A 23,873-nucleotide genomic window follows, 5' to 3' on the forward strand; every position below is an offset into this window, starting at 1 on the left:
CTGATGATGCCCATACATAGGCCTCTAATTAGGCGAAGCTATTGATGACTTAGATTTTGTTGAATACTTCCAATATTCTTAATGGTGTTGTGAGATATCACCTTATGACAATGTAATAATAGGGATTTCTATCAGAATACTAATTAATATTATCGTTGTTAAGAAGATCTACATGCTCATTAACCAAGCCATGAAGTTTATGAATCTATTTACCTTATTAATATTGAGCTGGAAATAGACCATATATCTTAATTTATTCTATTTTGTATATCTTGGTTGAATTAGATTAAGGCAATCATATTTCTTGTTTGAACCGAGTTATCAATTCTTTGTTGATTTTAAACTGAGATAGTTTGTGTACTTGGTTGTGTTGTTATGATAATCCTTTGTGAATATGATCAAGGTCAACTGTGTCCTTAGGTTAACTCTGTCCAGTTAATCAGTGTATTGCACATGGTAGTAAGTCAAACTTAGTTTGGGGCTAAGTAACCTATGCAATTGATATAAATGACTGAACTCATTTCTTGTATGATTAACTCAACACCCATTGCTCAATAGAACTTATGATCGTCTCTCCATGGATGGAGTTAAACCAACACCTTTTTGAAATATTTTACCATTGCTCAGTTGGACCCTTGAGTAAGTTGTAAGAATGCAACTTTCTTTAAATAAGTCGAGTAAGGGTGGTGAACATGGATAACACACTTAATTCTATTAATGAAAGCCTTGGCCAAGGTGGCGCATCAGTCTGCATGCGTTCATCAATTCATAAGAGTCAGGTACACTACTAGCCAGAGTGTCATGCAAAGTTAGGAGGTACCTATAGTATATGGCTGGTTAGTCAATGTAGATTATAAATACCAAGCTCAAAGGTTCATTGGCATTTGTTCCATCTTCCATCTTCTTCCCTCGTGAAGGGTTGGGCCCTTCTAGTAGGAAGTGACACATGGGACTTAGGTCCGTAGTTGGGCAAAAAAGCCCTTGATGATGCTTTCTTGTTAGGGTTTCAAGCAGATTCGAAGCAAATATGAACTAACAATTATATGCAAATTTAAATACAAAAGATAAAGAAATAAAATAGGACACAGATAACACAGAGATTTAACGTGGTTCACCCAAAATGGGTTACGTCCACCATACACAGCCGTCCAATCTTTCTTATTATCCAACAAAAATAGTACATCAACATTACCATGCCTTAAGCATCCCAGCCGCTTATAGCATGCATTTTTAGGGCAACAAACAAAGTCGGCCTTTTTAGGGTTTTATTACAATGTCGGTTTTCATCAACAAAACATGGCAAAAAAAATTTCTCGGGGGCTACCGCCCCCAAATTGCTGCCCCCAAACCACCGCCCGGGGCTCGGCCCGGCCTTGGATCCCAGCAAGGATACGTGCTGAGTGTATAGTACTTTGCTGATCAGTCGCCACATTTCAACATTTCCCTCTCCCTAATGAAATGAGATAAGCAACTATTCATTGAAAAGTTCAAAACATTGTAAATCTTTAAACTCTTCTCTTCCTTTACTTTTAGTTATGATGTTGTTAGATGTTAGTTAATGTTTCTTTCTCTTGATTGATTAGTTAGTTGAAGTTAGTCATTAACAATTCGATTTTGGTTGAACACTATGTAGTACATGAATTTATTTTCTTATATTTAGGAATTTTTCTTTTCTTTTCTATAAATGTTTTTGGTTGTTACATTTCCAATACATGACAAGAAAATATTGCCAATCATGTATGCATTGACCAAGCAAAGGTTAAAAACCTAGGGTGGGAAGCTTGTGGTTAAAACTGACTATATTAGTTTGAAGTACTTAATAAAAAGGACCTCAATGAAAGGTAGTAAAAATGGGTGAGTAAAATTAAATCTTAATCATGATAACATAATAAAGAATATAGTAGTAGATGCCTTGTAAATGTTATATGTCAAATATTTTTGTTGAGTCAAAGATTTGAATTTTAGTAGAATATAATGAGAATGTCTTTGCTACTAACATATTGCAAGGCATGTTGAAAAATGACATGTATGTAGTGGCTAATATAATAATTATTTACAAGGATAGAGTCTATATTGTGCTCAAGTCTAATATGTGATGAAGTTTATGATGGAATGTAAGATTCTAAGGGTAGTCCATGATACAACTTCAACATGCCATCTTGACTGCTTTGAGACATATGGATTAAGTTTGGGAAACTTGATCATGAAAAGGACTTGAGGATAACGTCCTTAAGAAAATTAGGGTTTGTCTTATTTATTAATAAAATTAACATTTCCAATAGACTTGTTAAACCCTTACTTATTCCCAATAAGAAGTGAGATAATATTTTCATGGAGTTCGTTACTAGGGAATTCCCAAAGTACAAGGTAAAGATTATTTATGTTGTGGTCGATAGATTCACAAAATATGCTAACTTCTTTGCCATTTATTTAGATTACAAATCACCTCAAGTTATTTTTAAAGAAGTTCTTAGGCTCTATGGGTTTATTAGGAATATCATGAGTGATAGAGATAATAGATTTTTAAGATTGTTTTGGCAAGATCTCTATCATTTTATAAAAATCGATCTTACCCTCAACACTAGCCACCATCGCCAAATGGATGGGCATGTTAAATTTGCGAAAAATGTGTGGATGGATACTTAATAAATCATGTTGCAAACCATTAGGAGCCATTGATTAATAATGTCTCTATCTGGGAGAACATTATTATTGCACCAATTATCACATGTCTATCGGTACGATGCCATTTATGACTTTGTAAGGATACAATGTTCAAACCTTTGTTGTTCTTGTATGGAGCCAGTGACTTGGCTATACCAAAGCTAAGATACCTTGAAAACATAAGAATAGTGTCCAACAAGCACAAAACCCACAAAAAATATATGCAAATCAATACCACTTGGAGAGAAATTTAAAAGTTGGGGATATGGTAGCCTTAAAAGTAATTTTATCTCAAATAAGTGGGTCCAAAAAAATCAAGACTCATTTTTATGGGACTTACAAAATTTTGACAAGGATTGAAGAAGTTGCTTAAGAGTTGGAATTACTAAAACAAAGTAAGATCCATACTATGTTTCATGTGACTCACCTCAAAAAAGGAACTTGGTCAACACATTGTTCCTTGAAAATAGTTGTTTCCACTTGATATGGATGACACGTTGGTTTTGGTTCCTTAAGAATTGTGTACACAAGGGAGAGGAAGTTATGAAATAGAAGCATCACCAAATACATGGTTCATTGGAAGAATTTCCTTCTGGAAGATGCAACATGGTAAGGATTGTAGATTCTGGAACATCCAAACTTGCAATTGCTTGTGGGTAAACAATTCTAGGTAGGGTTAAATGTTATGTCCCCTTTTTAGCCTTAGGTATTCGTCATGGTCCCTTATCCTATTTCTAGTTTCCCATAGGTTAAGGGGTTCCAAGGCTAAGATAATATTCTAATAAATAATAACTAAGTTGGTCTTAATATTATTTTTGTGTGTTGTAAAAGAATTTTTTTTTTTTTAATTTTCTAGTGCCTAAATGAGGCATCATAAAGCTTCATGTAACTCTTAATGATATTTCTTTATTTTGAGGCAAAGTCACAAAAGTAAATTAAAATAGATTTTTGGGAGGGACACCGTGGATATTTTAATTTTGCCATGGGTCTATAAAAAGGGAGTGAGGGCTCATTTGCTTTGCTTTGTCATTTATCTATAAAAATATTTTTCTTGAAATAGAGATCTTGTATTCATTTATTTGCCCTACCTTGAAAATCCTAATAAAAGTGGAGTTGAAGATGAAAATCTGTCATTTTGAAAGAGCAATCCCATCTAAGGATTACTAATGAGATGACATTGTATTGTAGTAGTTGCTATGAAGATTTTAGTACGTTCGTGTGGTGTGGAATATTTAGAAAATGCAAAATATATTTTATGCATTTCAATTTGAAGATTTATTGATTTTTCAAGTTTGCTACAATAATATATTTTGTTGCTATATTAATTTGTACAATCACTATAGTAATCTATACAATTGGTATAGTAGATTGCAACACTATAGTTTTGCACTACAATGTTTCATGAGGTTTTTCAAAACTTTAGATTTATTTGTGAAAGGGTTTTAGAATTATTATAAATTATTTGTTTTGGGGTTTCCAATGTTATATTAGACTTATTATCTAACTTGTCTAAAGCAAACATTCAATATTAATGTTATATTTAAATATTTTGAAAGGTTGCATATCCAATTTTTAGACTTGTGAAGGAAATCAACTTATTACATTGGTTGCATATGAATCAAGTCTTTCATTCTATTATTTCTACCCTATAACTAGTTTTATTTGTCTAAAAGGAACAACTCCAACTTGAAGGAAGTTTGGAGTGGGATTTTAAAGAGTTGTACATTCATTCTAGGTTGTGTGCAACAAATTTTTGAATAATTACAAATTTTTTTGGGTGATCACGGTTTAAATTTATAGGTGCAACAATCATATGTAGGACCATATTGAACTTATAATACTAAATATTTCATGACTTCTAGTAGTATAAATTGTATAGGTATTTGTAAGCATTCATTTTTTAAATTTAGAGAAGTTAATCCCTTGAACTTGTAGAAAATCAATCAATAACTAGCAATACTCAATCATGAAATTTATAGCTCATCATTTATTATTAGTTTGCCTAACTCACTAATCGTTTGGTTGTTAACTTTAAAATATTTCTAAAAACTTAATATGATTTTGGTGAGTAAATTTAGTATTCAACTATATTATTAATGTCTTGAAGGTCCATCTTTCATCAAACTTATTCAATTTCTTGCACTTGCATTGTAACAACAATTGGATGGCATAGTTGAGAAGAGGTGCATCTTCATCATTTACCAATTTGGCATCAAATAAGTTTACTTGTTATTTGTTAGTTTCACCTTGATTGAATGTGTTGTAATATGCTTGTTTGGTATTGATCACATTTGCTTGTTATCTGCCATTTTGGTATTAATAAGATCTGCTTGTAATTTTGCATTGATTGTAAATTGGACACCTTGCGACTAGTGAGGTTTAAATTAATTACTTATTATCCACGTCCATTTTTTGTATGCTCTCACCTCCCACCTACATTACAGTCTAGGTGATTAAAAAGAGCTTGCATTTGTGTTTTTTTAAAATTTTGATAAAATTCAACTATCATATCTACTAGAAACATTGAATAAAGGGGTAAAAACTTTATTGAAGAACTTAATCAAGAATTACAACAAAGAACCAGAGTCTCAAAGCCCCAAGAGGGGAACACACGCCCAACCCAAGAGAGAACCAGAGTCTCAAGGCCCCAGGGGGGACCACAAACCTATCCCAAAATCAACCGGCTTCATAACTATCCATATCCTCAGCAAATATCTTATGCAGGTCCAGACAATAATCCGGGGAAAGTTGCTCCCACCCTTCAACTTTCTAGTCACCATCATGCTTCGAAGCCCACTTAGCCAGACAATCAACTACTATATTCCATTCACGAGGAATGTGGATGAAAGACACCTTCCACCTTCTCCATCATAGAGCAAATATCAAGAATCCAGTGAACGATCCCTGCCAACTGCCAATGCACCCCACTCACTTTCTACTCAATCAGTAAATTAACAATAATTTGCAAATCCGATTCGCTAATAACCTGCTACCACCCCATCTCCAAGGCGTGCTCCAGGGAATAGAAAATTGTTAATCCCTCCATAAAATTATCAGACTGCCACCCTTTATGCACCGAGAAGAAGAAGACTACCTCTCCCCTCGTATCCCTACCAACACCGCCAATCTCAGTAGGAGTCAGATTACCCCTAGAGGAACCATCAGTGTTAATCTCGATGAACACATCCTGAGGGGGTGTCCACCTTCCCATCCTTTTAACTTTCTTCATAGCATGTCTATTTCTCCTGACACATGTCGAGGCAGGTGACATCTCCTGCAGACCCAACCTACTCACAATATCAGTCTCCTCTATCCAGAGGAAAATTCACCACACATTTAGCTTCCACTGTCTCCCGAATCATACCAATGATTCTATTCCACACTTGTTGAACTAACAATCTGACCTCCCTAAAGATCCTCCTATTCCTCTATAGCCAGATCTGCCAAAGGATGAAAATAGGCCCAATATTCCAGACAGTTTGGAGAAAAGAGGACAGGATGGGAGGCCTACCCAAACTGTTCCAAAACTCCACCAAAGAATCCTCATGAACACAAGGATGCTTCCACACCCCCCACCAGTAATGCCAAATTAGCAGCGAGAAAGGACACCTAAAGAATAGGTGTGAGGAATCCTCCTCCCCATTACCACACAAGACACGGATGGAAGGCCCAAGGAATCCCATCTTATGAATGTTGTCCCAAGTAAGATATCTATTCAAAGCCAAAGTCCAAGCAAAACAGTTACACTTTGGCCAAGAAAAATTATTCCACACCTATTTCCACCAAGGCACCTCCCTGCCCTCCAATCTCCGGGACAACAACTCCTGGTAACCACTAGCAACAGTGAAAACACCCTTAGGATTCGAGGACCAAGCAAGTCTATCCCTACCCTCAAGGGAGCTACAGTGTCTGCTTGCCAAGATGCTATACAATTCAACACACTCTTCATCCATATCAGTAATCGGTCATTCATTAGGAGTCTTCCACAGCTCCAACTCCAAACGCCCACACCTATAAACAACCTTAAAGTCTCTCACCCTAGACCATCCTGCCTCCAGGAACCTCTGGCAAAGAGTCCCAAGATTGGGAAACTGATCAATGATGGGGGGATACCCATCCCATGAGTCGAACCAAAAAAGAACCTCTTCCCCCCTCTTACATGTCCAGAAAAGTCCTACCTTTATAAGAGAGGCCCCTTTCTTGAGAGTAATCCAAATTGAAGAACCTTTTCCCTCAAGTGGATACCTTGGGATTTCCTCCTTCTGTATCCTTTGCATGTATTTGTGGGCCAAGATTCTAGCCCAACCTCGGTCCTGTTCAACACACCATCTTCAATACAATTTAGCCGCCAAAGCCTCCCCAAATAAAACAGATTGCCTTAAGCCAAGCCCACCCGACTGTTTCGGGCTACACACCAAGTCCCAATTGACAAGACACCATTTATAGGAGGACAGACTGCCTGCCCATAAGAATTGCCTTGCCAGAGAATCCAAACCTTTTAGGAACCACTTGGGGGCCACTTGGAGCATACACCGATAAATCGGAAGAGCCTAAACCACCGACTGGATCAGTTGAACCCTCCCAGCAAAAGATAACCATCTGTGAGTCCAATGCTCAACCTTCGTGCAAAATTTATCCAAGATACCCTGCCACGAATCCCTGGGAGGGTTACCAGTAGAGATAGGAATACCTAGGTAAGTCAAGGGGAGAAAATAGACCTGGAATCTTAGGATATGAGCAATCCTCCTCTGGATATTTCCTGGAGTGTTGAAAAAGATAATGGAAGATTTATCCTCATTGATCAACTGACCCGAAGCCACAAGATAAACATCCAAAACTTTGCGTAGATTCGAGGCTTCTCTAATCCGAGCTAGTTCCATCAGGGTCATGTCATCAACAAACTGCAAATGGGATTGAGGATGCAGGTCAGTTCCCCAATTCCAACCTTGAATAATCCCCAAACCCACATTATGCTTAATCAACCTCCCCAGACCCTCGACCAGAAGAATGAATAAGTATGGGGAGAGGGGGTCCCCCCAGCGAAGACCCCTAGAAGCACTAAACAACTCTGTATGATCTCCATTGATTATCATCAAGAAAGAGGTAGACGTAACACAACTCATAACCCATTGAATCCATTCATCAGCAAAGACAAAGGCCCTAAGGATCTTCTGGAGAAAGGACCAACGAACTCTATCATAGGCCTTAGCCATATCCAGCTTAATAAGCATAGCTTTTTCCCTGGAAGCCGCCATAGAATGAATGGTCTTAGTAGCAAAGACCACCCCATCCAGAATTTGGCAACCCTCCACAAACCCACTTTGCTCCTTAGAGATGACATCCCCGAGCCAGTTGTTCAACCTCTCTGCTATCATCTTAGAAATGATCTTATAGATCACATTACAGAGAGAGATAGGACGAAACTAGCCTAACCGGTTAGCCCCATCACACTTGGGGATTAGTGCAATGAAAGTCGCATTCAAAGCACGAAGCATCTGTTTGTTCCTTTGAGACTCTTGGACCACCTCCAACAAGTCTAATTTGATAATATCCCATAAGTCTTGAAAGAAATCAACTGGGAACCCATCCGCACCAGGAGCTTTTCCTTTCCTCATGAGGAAAACAATCCTCTTAAGTTCTTCCAGCAGAATAGGACCCATAAGCTGCTCATTCATCTCCCTAGTAACTATAGAAGGAATACAAGCGAGAACCTAATTCTCCTCATTTGAATCCCCCTGATTATCCTCGCTAAAGATGGACCGAAAATACTATAAAGCCTCCCTAGAGATCTCCTGCAAGGATAAACACTGCTCACTTCTATCATTGACCAGAACAGGAATAGAATTACCATGTCTTCTTGCTTTCACTGAGTTGAAAAAGAACACAGTATTCTTGTCCCTTGCTTGAAGCCAATCAATACAAGCTCTTTGTTTCCAATAGATTTCCTCCCTAAGCTCCCATTCCTCTAAATCCTTGACATCCCTGTCTTCCTCCCTAAGAAAGGCTTCAGTCAAACCACGCTCTCTTATCTCCCTGGTAATGTCATTCAACACTAATTGAGCATCCTTCTTAGCATGAAAAATATTCCCAAAACACTGACGGTTCCACCATTTAAGCTGAACCTTAACAAATTGCAGCTTCTTGGCAAAAGTGTACATAGCAGTGCCAAAGGCTGGCCTCCCTTTCCTCCACCATCCTGCAACATGATCCTGCAAAGAAGGATCCCGCAACCACATAAGCTGGAATTTGAATGAAGGAGTGCGAGTGACCCGAGCAGAAGAAGACACCAACTTTATGGGTCAATGGTTCGACCCTCTCCAGTCAAGAATTTCTGAACATGTGGACCACCCCCCACCAACCCAAAAACTATAAACCAGAAAGTGGTCCAACCTCTCCGCAATCCAATACTCCCCTACCCTCTTGTTGTTCCAAGTAAACATGCCATTACTAGGCTTAATGTCAACAAGATGCAATGAAGATATACTATCCTAGAGGAGGAAAGAAGAAGGTTCCAAACGCATAACGCCACCCTTCTTCTCACCCAACTCTAAAATGACATTAAAATCTCCTGCCATAATCCAGGGGTGAAAAGGGAATAGTCCTTGCATAAAAGAAATGTGAGACCATAAATTCTGCTTACCTAGAAGATCAGTGGGGGCATAAATGTTGGTAAACAAAATATATTCCCCGGTCTCAAGACTATAGGCAACTCCAGACAAAGAAGATCTGGAAGCAACCCACCAGATAGGATGAATCCTCAAGGGTTCCAAAGGCAGGCCACCCCACCAGAGGAGCCAGCTGCCCCCACACACTGACACTCGCCCCGCCCCCACAGCTTCAGCACCATACCCATCATACTTTCCACATAAATTTTAGTTTCCTGCAGGAACAAGACATCAGGAGAATGACTCCTAATCAATTCCAGAACAACTTTTTGTCTAGGGCCATTGTTCAAGCCCCTTACATTCCATGATAGCACAATCATTTCGGAAGATTGGAAAAGTGAGAATCCAAAGTATTAACTGACCCTGACTCAACCAAATTTTCCCCCATCAGTTTGATCTTATCCAAATCCTTCTTTCTACCAACCTTTGAATTCTTCTCTGTAGAACCTTTCTTAATATCTTTCTGATGAAGACCCAGGTGTGCGGGGGTCTTATGACTTTTACCCCCTGCCGGTTCCAAATTTCGAGCTGCTGGAGAACCCTCCCCCCCAACCAAATTCACTTCCGCACCAGAAGTGGATCCCAGCTGGACCACTACTGGCCGATCCATCTCCATATGCTAGCTTCCAGCCACTTGCAGAGCCTGAGTAGAGTCCCCGATCACGCTTCCCAGAACCACCCCTGAAGCACCTTGATCCAAAGGGGTTAACCTCAGATTCACTTCTTGTTGGCTAAGGTCATCCAGGGCTTCAAATCTGTTAAAGGTATCCTCGTCTTGTCTCTCCTGCAAAGACCTATTTTTTCCTCGATTCTTGTTCTTAGTCTTAATAGAGACAAAACCATCAGTACCCCTACCCCATCCGACAAAGCAACCTTTCCTCTATCAACCCCATCTAGGTTATGGGCTGACTGTTGAGGTTGGCTCACCACCGGTTTATACCTAGGACACTTGTGCTGTAGATGACCATACTCATGACACATATGACATCAAAATGGTAAAGTCTCATAATCTAACTGTTGCACCCAAGAATAAGAGCCCGTACACATATCTATAACATCTAGCAAGGGTTTGCTAAGATCAATTTCAACACATATACGAGCAAAAGTCATCACCTTTCTCCTCAAGGTTTGCGTTAAAGGCCCCACTGGCTTCCCCAACAATGAAGCGAGCATCCTCAATACATCCTCCTGACGACGTTCCACTAGAAAGCGCGGTAAGCGGACCCACACTGGTACCCTATTCGGGAGATCTTCCGAAGGGTTAAACTCCTCATGCTAAGGTTTGATAAACAACCCCACCTGGTTGTAAAAATACAGGCCTCCTTCAAAAACCCTATTACGATCGTCCATGCAATTAAAAGTAACCATGAAGTAGTTGTTTGCCAACAGCATAATCTCCATTTCCCCTTTTGGTGCCCAAGTCCTCTGTGCCCAGTTTTCCAAAAACTGCAAGGAAACCCTCATCCCCAAAAACTCGCAATATAGCGAGTGTTTTGAAAAGTATTCAACATCTTCAGCTATCATCTCCGGAGGAATGACCAACCTCGGCCTCTCACTGCATCTCTCCAGACAACCATTAATCTTCGTAATCCGAGAGCCAACACCATTGAAAAACCCCAAATCTGAGGCAAAAAGCTTATTATCAAAAGTCTTGATATTTTGGGATGGGATTTTAGACCCCACCGCAGCCTGGAAATCCAAGACGGGATTTTCCTTCGAAGCTTCTCCACCAAAACTCGACATTGATCCTCTCAAGAACCCCACCCCATATCTACTAGAAACATTATAGAGACTAGAAGGTGGACATTCCAGAAAGAAGATTTCATAAATAAAATATGTTATTTTCCATTTCATTGTTAGTGACAACATAATATTACTACATCACAAAATATCCAACTTATAAGAATATCCATATCAAATTCATTAATATCTTCAAAGTTAACTTCTTAACCACCATATTTAAATATAAGAAATTAAAAAAACAAAACAAAACAAAACTTTTAATAAACAACAAAAAATAAAATATCCAACATTTAAAAATTTATCTTCATATACAACTTTGCTTAACTAAGCCATTCACATTGTCATTCATTCGTAAGGGGGGACCTTAACTCAGCCATTCACATTGTCATTTTTTTATTTTCATCTTATAAAACTATTTCTGTGTCTGTTTCTATAATTTTCAGTCGATACTTAGCCAACAGGCTATAGCCTAATTTGTAGCAGCTCTCACTCGAAAAGTTTTTCCGCAAAAAAAAACTCAGGCAGATGAAACGTTCCTCTCAACACGCCTGAAAACAAATTTCTACTCGCAACCATATTTTCGTTTAAAAGGTTGCAAAAATCTTTGTCTCGACTTCATGAATTAAGTAGCTCGAAAACCCTGGTAAACTAGATCTTCTTTTCGCTTACTGTGAATGGATTGAAGCAGCAGCTGTAGGGAGAGTGGTTTTGCTTCGTCTCATTTCAAAAATGTAAAATTCTGCTTTGGCAGGGTTTCGTAATATTTTTCCTGCAAACTCTGCCCATTTTTCTCATCGGCATCGTTGACAGCACAACACAATTGCGCAGAATCTTGAGGTAAGCTACTTGCCCTGGCTTCGGTGATTTTTTTGGTATCTGTACACGGCCGGATCATTTTTGTTCTGTTTAATTTCATTCGAAAATAATTCTGTCGTTATCTCTTAACTAAATGGCATTGGCTGTGTGATTTTATCTATGGCTGTGTTTTTATACATGATATAATTGTAATACGTACTGTTAGATCCCTATTTGTTTCTTCAAGTAGAGATATTTTAAACCGTGAAATGAATTCGGTAGTTTGAAACATTTGATTATTTTGTTTCCTTATTCTTGAGGTTACTTTTGTGACAATTTTCATAACAGAATTATTTAGTCTTGAATGGATACCAGCTACAGCTAATACTGTAAATGCAATAATCTACATATGTTAAATTTATCTCATTCTTTTTCATAAACCTCATACATTGTAGAGCATATCTCTTCACAGTTTTGTGCCATTATACTGGCTCTTGTACTTTAAAGATCAAAAGTCACAAGGAAAGGGATTGGTGTGACAAAAAATTACTAAATATTTAAAAAGATTGTGTTGAAGAAGGGACAAGTAGCCTGGTTTCCAGATGGGTACATCCTCTCACATGATTGGTATCATAGTTAGGACTCAGCAGTACAATTAGGTATCAATATGCTTCTGATATGATTACATTTGTTTTTGAAGTCACATGTCTATGTTATACTACATTTGAGCCACAGACAAATAGAGCTAGCATCTCTGCTTTTGCATCAATTTAGAATGATTCAACATTCTTTTAGAAGCAATTCGAGACATAATTGTGTCTAGCAGGTCTATCCTTAAAGTATCAGGTTTCTATAACCGCAAAGAAGAATTCTCTGTAAAAATTTGATTCAAGCCTTTTATATGCTAAAAATTGCACAGTTTGGCATTTGTCTCTTTTCGTCTCAGATCATCCATATTTCTTCTCCTAGTATTGTTTTCCATTGCAAGGCACACAAAGAGTCCCCTATAGTCTGCTTTTTATGCACTCCTAAAAGGTTTTAGCATCTTTTCACCGTAGAAAGGTGCACAACATTGTTTCTTCTTGATGTCATTTAACGCAAGTAATGTCTACGAGCCTTAGCTTCTTTAGTCTTATCTTTACTATTTAACTCTAATGGAGAAGTAATCAATTTAATACTTTCCACTTAAAGAAAATTTACTTTCTAGTCTTTGATACTTTGGCACCTATGCAACCATTAATCGTTAGGCTATTGGCCTTTGCTCTTTAGTTAGTTGATAGAAAATATGAAATTTTTGTCCATACTTGTTGTACAGAACATTAGTTGCATTAAAGAAAAGACATTCCTATCAGTCAATTTTTAGTCTCTACAAATAGGCCCCGAAAACTCATTTTGCATTTTAGAAAAACACTTTGGAGGAGTAACCCTTCAAGCACCAGGTAAATTAGCTTTTCCACTTCCATATATCTTTGGACATGATTGACAGCCCTCAAATTTCAAAGCGTTTTTCATTTTATCTCAGAGACTTGAAAAAGAACTTTACTCTTAACAAGTGCTTCCTTTCTAGTTTGGTGTGCTCGCCGAGTTGTCCTCCAGGTTTGGAAATTTGCCAAGTCTAATGAGAACCATTAAATCTTCGAACTTGGAGTATTCATGAAGGCAATGTTATACCTTGAGCAGTTTTTTTGCTTTCAATGGCTGCAAAATACCATCGGTAACTATCATATATTGCAAGCGATAGGGCCTTGGTGGGGCACAAGAGATTGTTCTATTGGCCAACCTTTGGTAGCCATCAGAGAGTGTAAACTAGAGGATGTTTGTTGAGAGATGGCTCCTAGATTTACACTTTAAAAATTATGATAAACCACAATATAATGATCAAGTAAGTGTTGTTTTTACTATACAACGGATTGACTAGTTTTGCATGTATATATAACAAGATCCCATAACCCTTAAATACAAACTATGTCAAACATTATATCTATGCTAGATCTTGTCTCTTTCTTAACAAATCTTAGATTCTCCACAAATTCCATGGTCATCAATCATGTAGCAATAGCAGCCGCCTCAATGCAAAGCTCAAAACTTACTGTGATTACTCTCTACAAAAGCTTTTTGAGATCTTACTTAATTTTTTTCTATTAAGTATAATGAAGTCACAATACAGATCCAACGATCTGTTCCTCAATTCAAGAGCAAACTACAGAATGTATGAGATTAACAGTTCCCATCTGGCAAAATAGGACTACGACAGCCCTACAGAGCAATCAACGACATTACAAAATTACAAAATTACATCAACAGAAAACTTCAGTGATAGTCAATATGCTCTGTACATAATATCTCAGATCTGATTATCATCCCCTGCGTTTTGAAACCAAGTAGTCCATCCAATGGATCCTCCATCCATTTCTGAACCTTTCCCCATGGGGATCATAACAATCTCTTCCAGTGGGACCTCTGCTGCTGCTGCAACTGGGATAACTGGAACTGCTGCTGGAACTGGGAACTATCCAACTTGCACCCTTTCTTCCCTCTTTCTTTTTTCTTCAAGCTCTGTGATGAAGTTGGAGAGACCAATTTCGAAGGGAGTTCTTTCCACCGCTTGCCTAGCCCATGGAAACCCATGGGATATCTCCCAAGTAAATACCCTGGTAGTGCCATCCTGTGGCAGCTTCTCAAACTTTTCCTTTGACAGTCTCATAGTAATTATGACCTGCCAAAAAACATTATAGGTTATGAGTCTCCTTAGAGACTCAGTAAGCACTCTTACTCTGCCACTAAAAACATCATCGTTTGTAAATTTCCAAATCAACCATAGCATTTCAACAGAGAGAACAGCTAAAGACATTAGTATCTTTCTTAAGGTTAGACACATAGCCCACAACAATCTCCCAACTACTGACATTACAGTTAACAGCTATTCCAAATATATTCCAGACCCCTTTAGCAAAAAAACAATCCAATAATATATGCTTCACAGTTTCAGGTAGTCTACATGAAGAGCAAATTTTGGTATCTCCATCAGGTTTAAGAATGGGTAACTTATGCAACAGGAGGCACCACAAAAATCACCTCTTTTTGGGTTCCACAGGTCTGCTCCACATGTGTACAAGAATTGTCTGCCGCGTGGATGTATCATGATTGACATTCCAACAACAATTCAAATGTGTAAGGATATCCTCATAATCTATCTTCAGTAACATCACAGATTTTGGGAAGGAAGAGAGAAGCACATGCCTCCCTAAGCACAGTGTAGGTCCTCCAATTTGATTGGGGGACATCAAATTTAGAGCAGATTTCTTTCCAGGATACTAAGTGGCCTTCTTTTATGATATCACTGAGTCTCTCAATCCCCTTGGCTGCCCAGTTTCTTGCCAAGCAACCCTGAAGAAGTGCTAGTGGCTTGCCATTATGTTGCAGGTTCCACCATATTGACCTTTCTCCACATACCTTATTATCCTCGCTAATAATGTTGTTGTGTGTAATCAAGTGCCTAACTTTTCCAGGATTTCCATATAGATCTGAAAACAATCGACCCACCTGGTTTGATAGGGAAATGGCCAGCAATCAAATCACAAAGTGGAAGGGCCTTCTAAGCTGGACTTTACTTTGGGACAGACTTTGAGATGTTATGTCTTACTAGGATCTTCCATGGTTCTTCCCCTTGAAGTGCTTTAAAGATCCATTTACCTGCAAGAGAAAGACCCTGTAACCTAAGGTCCTTTAATCCAAGACCCCCTTTATTCTTACTCATAGTGTAGGACATCCATTTGACTATATGCTTTTTTTTGTTACCTTTTCCATCAAACCATAAAAATTCCCTAATCTGCTTTTGAAAATAATTAAACTGATAGGTATTGAAAAGCCAAGCAGAAGTATAGTAAATATTATACGAGGATAGAATTTTCTGACACACCTGCATTCTTCCTGCCAAAGATAAATACTGCTTATTCCATTTTCTTATTTTTCTATCTATCTTCTCTTTCACCCAATTCCACATATCTTTAAGATTTGGGCATATGGCAAATGGAATACCCAAGTATCTCACCTGATGTTCCGGTCTGCCCCACATTAAGGGATACTTACTAAACCATTGAGGGGGGTGGTTGTCCTAGCCTAACATTATAGATTTAGGCAAGGAGATTCTGCTCCTGGAGGCCTCACAGAGGATATCTATTTTCATCGTAAGGGCAGAGAGGTTATCCTCTTCTAGATTTACTAAAATGGCATTATCATCTGCAAATTGTATGTTGGATAGTTCATCCTGATTAGGCAAAGTAATTCCTTTGACCCTAGGAGATAGGAGGTTGTCCCTCAAAAGGTAGTACAATGCATCTGCAACAATGACAAAGATAGCAAGTGCCAATGGACACCCCTGCCGAATGGGCTTGTTAAGATCAAAACTTTCAGATCTACTCCCATTAACTTCCACATTAGCCTTAGCATCTTCCATCAATGTCTTCACTGTTAGACAAAACAACCTAGGGAACTCAAGACTCTCCATCATCATAAATATGAAGCTCCACTCAATTCTGTCATAGGCTTTTTCAAAGTCTATCAACAACATGGATAGAGTTTCCTTAGACTCTTTAGCCCAATTCATAGCCTCCTAGCATGTAATCAAGTTTTCCAGATGTGTCTTCCTTTCACAAAGCCTGTTTGGGTAGGGTTTACCACCTTTGGAAGAACACTTTCCAATCTCCTTGCCAACACCTTAGCAAGTATCTTATAAGATACATTTAGTAACGTTATTGGCTTCTAGTTTTAATGAGTGATCTATCTCCATCCTTAGGTAACAGCTTGATAAGTCCACTATTAATCTCCCCACCTAGGGACCTCTTGTCAACAGCTTCTTTATATAATATCAGCAAGTCCTCCCCAATCCATTCTATATTCCTCTTGTATAATTCAACAGGCAGTCCATCAGGATCCTTTGCTTTATCATTGTTAACAGCAAGTATAGCTTTTTTAATCTCCTCCTCAGTAATATCTTTACTTAGCCTGTCAGAGTCTTCTCTGCTGATTTTTTTAGGAATGATGGACTTAATCTTGTCTCTAGCTCTTTCCTTGCCCTGCTCATCATCCTCAGAGGTGAATAGCTTGCTATAAAACTGCAAAAAGGCTTTCAAAATGTTTGCCTGTTCAGTAATGTTCCTATCTCCTTCCCATATAAAATCAGTTTTTTCTTTTGGTTCCTTGCTTTTAAGCATTTGGAAGAAGAGTTTAGAGCCTTTATCACCATGTTCTAGATAGTTTATTCTGGCTCTTGTCTTAAGACCTTGAATTTTGACGTTCTACATCTTTCTCAAGGCATCTTTGGCATAACAGAGGGCCTCTTTGGCATCTGGGTTAGCGGGGTCTTTTTGTATGCACTCAGCTCTTGCAAGCTTTTTATGCATCTTTGCCTCCACCCTCCACCCTCCTTAGATCTTTGGCCTTCTTTTTCCCCACATTCTGGAAGAGAACACTCCAACTTTTCACATTCTGATTCCACTTATCTCTGGCATCATGCAATGTCATATTCCATCTATTAAACTGTCTAGTGATAAAAACTGCTTGGGTAACATCTTCATCCAATAATAGCCTAGTGTTGTTCAGCACAAATTCCTCCCTTTTCCTTAGGGGCACCAGTGGGGAATTGCAAAGAGATACCACTGTTTGGATGGGGTGATGATCAAAGAGGGTGTATGGGATAACCTTCACATTGCCACCATTGCTATTCTTCTTAAACTATAAGGCATCCCTGTTGGAAGTTGCACCATGTATACCAGATGTCATTGACTTCATTCTTTCTCCCAACCATCGTATCAAACAGTTTTAGCTTGTTAACCATTCTGTTCCAAAATAATCTTTCCTCTCCCTTCCACTCAAATTTATTGCCTCCTGTCTTATCTAGGGGGCTCTCTATCATGTTGAAATCTCCCCTTATCACCCAAGAAATCTCATCCAACTGAGTAATCTAGTTCCAAAGCTCAATCCTTTCCTTATGGTCATTGGAAGCATCCATTGAGCAGATCCCAATCTCCTTCTCTTTATGCTTCAGAATCACCCACACTAACCTGTTGCAGGGTGAGCATCCCCACCTGGAAACAAACTTACTCCATTTATAACTAATTAAAATAGCAGCTCCTCCCTTACCTTTATTATGTTTAGTAGTGAAGTACTCTGCATCCCTCCATATGCATTTCAAATTAATGTCAAGTGAAAATTGAACCGCCTTAATCTCTTGCAACAGTAGAACATCCACATTCTTATACAATCTTAGAAACCTCTCGACAACATACTTTCTATCTGGGGACTCCAGTCCCCGAACATTCCATGAGATCCAATTCAATTCCATGTCAGACTAGGGGGCAGTATCCATAGGTGCCCTGAATGTTTTGTAACATTTGGGCAATTGGCTTTTAGACACCATTCTCTTTGCCATGGTAGCAATAGGCCCACTGGGTCTGCCTCCCTTCTTCTTGAATTCAAACATTTTCTCAGCCCCCAAGTGGGTAGTACTGTCTTTTAAGCCTTATTTTTCTTCTTAGAGCCAGTCTTCTCTTTGGCTTTCTCTACCCCATACTCCTTCATGGCTTCATCAATTAGGTCAGCATTAGGAGTATCTGTGAATGGGACAATAGCCCAATTGTTCTCCTTACACTCCTCTGAGCTAAAAACTTCAATACCATCCATCTTATGTTGAGCTCCATCCTCCTCATTATCTCCACCTACAGGGACAAGGTCGCAGCCTTGGCTAGCAAGGTCTATGACCTCAATAACTTCCTGACTATGGTTGGCAAAGGGGAGGGATTAGATTCCTTTACCACTTCAAATACTTGTTGAGGCTCAAGCAATTCAGTATTCTCAAAGACTTCAATGTGGGTCTCACCAGGTTCACTGCTTTGAGCACTGGGTTCCTGGTTCAATTCAACAGATTGTATAGAGGGGTTCCCCACTTTACCAGCCACATCCAATCTGATATTGAGGTCAAAGGTCTCCTTATACAAAACCTTGCTCTCATCCTTGGTATGGGAGGCCATTAGGACTTGATTTACTCTAGGAGTGGAGATGTTGTTTACTTCATTACTGTTACTAAGTCCATAACTTATTTGAGCTTCGATTCTTTTCCTATTATCATTAATGCGCTTGAGTTTTTAAAGGACAATTTGCTGTGCATTCAAGGTCCTGTGCTTGGGGAGGCTGACCTGAGGTACAAAATCCTGAGGCTTGGATTTTATTACAGCAGAAGGGAGGGGGGCCTTTGGGCGGGTAGCCTCATTGACAGCCTCATGGAGAGCATCAAGTTTTTCAATGACAAAAGCAATGCGGCTATTCTTTGAGATATTAGGGTTAGGCTCGACAGGCAGAAACCGGCTTAGGGTTAGGCTTAGGTGGAGGAATAAAGTTTGGTGTTTTAAGTGGGCCCAAAGGACCGAAACTGGCGTTATCCTTTCCATTAGGGTTAGGTTTATCTGAGGTTTTACCCTTCGTGGCAGATTTAGCGGATTGTCTCTTGCTTCTCAAGAGGGGGCATTGTTTCCTTATATGCTCTTCTTTTCTACACAAAAACCAAGCATTTATGCCCAAGAATTCAATGGGGCACACAAATGTCTTCTTTTCCATTTCAATCCTTAGTTCTTTCGGAAGATCAAGCCTAGGCTTGATGGACAACAACAATCTTGCATCCATGTGCAGTAATAGGGATGGGGATTCGTCCATCCTCGATACATTACCGATTGATTCAAGTGTTTTAGGTACCCATTTCCACAAAATCGGGGGTATATTCTGTATCGTAACCCATCTAGGGCACGATAGAGCCAAAATTTCTTTATTGTTGGCCTCTGGTGTCCAACCAATGGCCCTAAAACATCCATTACCAATAGACCAAAATTCTTTTTTGACAACTTCCTTCTGGCTTTTAGCATCTTTGAAAAATATAATAAAAAGACCTCTCTGAATCGTTCTGCAAAAAGAAAACTGATACCCTAGTTTTCTAACCTAGATATTTTGCAGCCAATTGTTCATATTTGCTAGAATCAAGGACTGCAAAAAAGATTGCAACATCCCTAAGTCTATCTTTCTCTCCGTTTAATGCTATGATCATTTCAGCATTAGGTTTAACAATGAGAGTAGTGTCAGAGTGGTGCTTACCTCTTCCTTCTCCATCGCTGGTGTTGCCCTTGCTTGAAAACGCTTGAGAAGCCATGAAACTAGCACCCTCCGGTGCGCTCTAAGCGTCCACCACAACCTCCTTGAAGGATTTTCCACGGTCTTCAACAGAGGCGGACGAGTTATTGTGAATGACTCCTAGGGAGTCATTATCCATAAAACTTGCAATACTATCCAACTACCATGGGATAATTGCAATCAATGCGAGCCTATAAGCAAAAAGGGGGGGGGAACCCTCGCCCGGGTCGGGTGACTGCTTGCTTGTGTGGAGCTGGACTTCACAAAGGGCAAGTTGCAGAGCCAAATCAATAATCCCCTTATGTAATATCAATTCTCAGATCTTACTTTATTTTAGAGAATACATGATTTAAAATAAAGATTACACGAAGAAAATTAAGATTACATGAAAAAACTGTCAAAGCACTTGGGCTTGCACCCCAAGACCGCCACAATAACATTGAATATTCAAAACATTTTTTTATTGAAAAAATTGTGTTGGATCTTATAAACTACTTTTAAATAATGCGAAGACTTGAATTTAGCATTATACCTTCTTAGTCGCAAAACTAGATTATGTTCTATATGAAAAACTGTCCACTTATCAGAGTGGAAAATAAAGCCGCATTATTAACAGCAATAAATATTTACTATTTTATACAAATGATTTAGAATGATGTAAATAATTTAGTAAAGAAGGGCCCACAGTCTCTCCTCACTAGTATTTTTGTTTTCTTACTCTCTGCAAATAAATTGTTTGCATAATTTTTTTTTGGTATATAATTTAATGAGCTTACTTTGTGGAAAAAAATTAAATAATATATAGTTAGTGTAGATATATTACGTACATATATATGCAACTTGTTGCATTTCAAAACTACAAATAATAGAATTTAAATAAAATAAAGTTTATGGAGTAGTGATGCTTGGGAAGAGTAATCTCAGTCCTAGCTACTGGTGGGATACTAAGAGTTTGCAGAAACTTCAAATAAGTTGATTTCTTTATTTGTTTGCAAAATACAAGTGTAGTTATTGACGTGCATATAAAATTGCCGTGTTTACTCTCCATTGGACCACAATGCTTAACCCCCTTTTTCAAGAGATCTTGATATGTAGGTTGGATAGAATATTTTGCTAGAATTTAATTACATTATCTAGTTTTCAAGTATTGTGCTTTATAGTTTTGTAACTTAATTCAGAGGCTCATCTTATTCTTGAAAGTCAGTAATTGTGGGTGTGCATATGAAAAATAATGTGTTCTTGTATAAGGTATATTTTTGAGAAGGAAAAAAAGAGGAACCATAATAGATTACTCTTGAAATTTGGAAAATGATTGAAGTTGTTAGTTGTAATTTGAAGTGGCTATAAGTGTTATTGATCATTTTAAAGTTATTGTTACCAAAATTTAGATAATTGCAATGGTATGCTTGAAGGAGATAAAGTTATAGTAAATCGATGAGCTCTAAGTTGTTGAGATGGTTATGTTTCTTCCTGTGACATTTAGGAACTTTCAGTATGGTATTTAGTTCAACAGAAATTGTTGATGTTTTATAATATTATGATGGTGTGTTCATATCTAAAGTAGAGGAACTTCCTAAAAATCAAGTGGGAGGATTCAATTTTGAGAAATGTTTTCAGTTGGAAATTGTGGCTGTCCAAGTGCAAACTGGGTTGGGTTCTTAGGTTTTTCAAATGGAAATGAAAATGAGATGAAGCATATTGAATCATTGATAGAGCTTTTAATTACATTTTATCTTGTAAAATGATATTAGCTTTGAAATAGTCATGAAATTTCTATACTTCAAACCAATTTTCCTCTCTTTCTATAGCGACTTTTCCAGCTGTAGGAAGTTTTACTATTTGTAAAAATATGGAACATTCACTTCAATTTCATCAACTTTCTTGACTTTCTATGGCAACATCTTCAACCACAAAAAGTTTCACTATTCTTCAAAATATGAGACATTTGCTTTAGTTTCTTCAACTTAGGCCCCATTAGTTCACCCTTTGTCATTTAAAGAATTTTTTATCAGGGACAAAAATAAATTATGTCTCATTTTGCTATATGCTCTATTTTGAAGACTTTGTCAATTGACAATAGAAACATAAATGATCTGTTGAAATATCTCATCAATTGTCAGTGAGTTGGACTTGGGACTCTATCCAGCTACTAGAACCTCTAATTTTAATCAAAAGACAGTTTATTGACCATTAAGGATGCATTAAATTTCAAATTATAAATACTCTATATAGTTTCTTATGGTTAATCCATCTAAATACACCATGCAATTGTGATTTTCATATTTTTTATTAAAATAAAATTTATTGTAATTATAATTATTCAAGGCAGACAAGCAATATATGTATAGGGTTTGCCAGTTTTTAATTGGTGAATGAAGAGTTAGGGGTATCAAATTGGTGTAGGTCAAGGGAAATTTAAAAAGTTACAATTTAAAAAAATATATATCATTGATATATTTGTAATGGTGAAATTTGTATATTTATGTTATTTTTATTTTGTTTTATGTTTATTTTAAGGGAATGTTTTAATACCTGTATATTTTGATAGGAGTTTGATAAATGACCTTATTTTGTGCAAATTTGACCTTAATTCTTTGCTCTCTTGCTTTCTTGTCCACTGTTTTATTTTATGCACAAATTGAATTGTACCCTCTAACATATCAGTATATGTGTAGTTGTTTATCAGTGTAACCATTGCATGTTCTTTGGGTGCAAGTGCTAGTTTAAAACTAGTCGTGAATCACATATTTCTTGTACGACCCGTGTCTATGTCTTAGAAGAACAGCTCAGATTGTGATGGATGCCTTATTGAATTCTTGCTGCTCTAATTGTTTCAATATTGTCATCATATATATGCTTTTTCATTTGCAGGCTGGGGAGCTAAAGCATGGCTAGCATTTACAATCTGTTTATCATAAATAAATCTGGCGGCCTCATTTTCTGCAAGGTAGATTTCATGTCCTAAGAGACCCTCTTCTGCATATTTGGTTTTTGCTAAATTTTTCATCTTATCTGGTCTTTGCTAGCAGTGATTTTACATTTGAAAGCAACTTGCTTTTATTCATATTGTATTAGTTGACTTTAATGCAGTTTTTAAGTCTTCAAAAATGGGGGTTCTTACCAAGTTTTCTAGTCTGGAATTTTGGTTGAGGCTCTGCACCACAAATAGTTGAATCCAGGTTCAATTTCATATGACATTTTCTGCTCAAGAGATAGTTACACGAACACAACCTTCTGTGATCCTCTTCATGACATGCTGCACTTTGGGTGAAAATCAAGGCCGATCTTCTTATCCATAGTTTGAAAGAGCAAAATGGAATCAATCTTCTGGCAACTGGACTCTCTAAATTATCATCTGATCTCCACGTTGCTTCCATAATTTGTCTTCTCCTTGAAAATATAGAGCACACAAATTCTTCTAATCATGCTCTATAATTGACATCAATGGCGTTGGTCTTCAAGTTAGCCTCTACTTGATGATGTCCTTGATGAATACTTATACAGTCTCAGCAGCACCGATCATATTCTTTCTTATTCATCAGAGACTTGTCAAATAAGTTTTTATCAAAAGGGTCAAATAAGTTTTTATCAAAAGGGAGTCCTAATCCTTTTTAGGTATGTTTTTCCCTTCTTAGGATTATCAGGCAAACCATTAGCATCGATCCCCTCAATTAGTCATGCAATTTTGCTACCTTTAAATCTTTATACATAGTTGTTCTAGTCATCTAATCTTCACAACTTTCATTTCTCAGTCAGAGTTCCACATCTTACAATTATTTCTGTGTGTTGTACTGTCAAAGCTGGCCCTTGATGGCTGATAGTAGCTTTGCT

General features: G+C 37.8%; 1 protein-coding gene across 4 annotated transcripts in view; it reads left to right on the forward strand.

The window, feature by feature from the left end:
- Window positions 1–11,412: 11,412 nt before the first annotated feature.
- LOC131039428 (uncharacterized) overlaps window positions 11,413–23,873 on the forward strand; it is a 60,948-nt gene continuing 48,487 nt past the window's right edge. The window contains exons 1-3 of one of the 4 annotated variants that reach the window (XM_057972192.2): window positions 11,413–11,715; window positions 11,824–11,909; window positions 22,914–22,989. In XM_057972192.2, the coding sequence (XP_057828175.1) occupies window positions 22,930–22,989 (60 nt within the window). In that variant the 5' untranslated portion in view covers window positions 11,413–11,715; window positions 11,824–11,909; window positions 22,914–22,929. Of the gene's footprint in view, window positions 11,910–22,913; window positions 22,990–23,873 lie in introns of those variants that run through there. The other 3 variants (XM_057972193.2, XM_059213189.1, XM_057972194.2) reach the window with 3 other exon arrangements.

Source organism: Cryptomeria japonica, chromosome 10 (assembly GCF_030272615.1).
Source record: "Cryptomeria japonica chromosome 10, Sugi_1.0, whole genome shotgun sequence".
Lineage (NCBI taxonomy): Eukaryota > Viridiplantae > Streptophyta > Pinopsida > Cupressales > Cupressaceae > Cryptomeria > Cryptomeria japonica.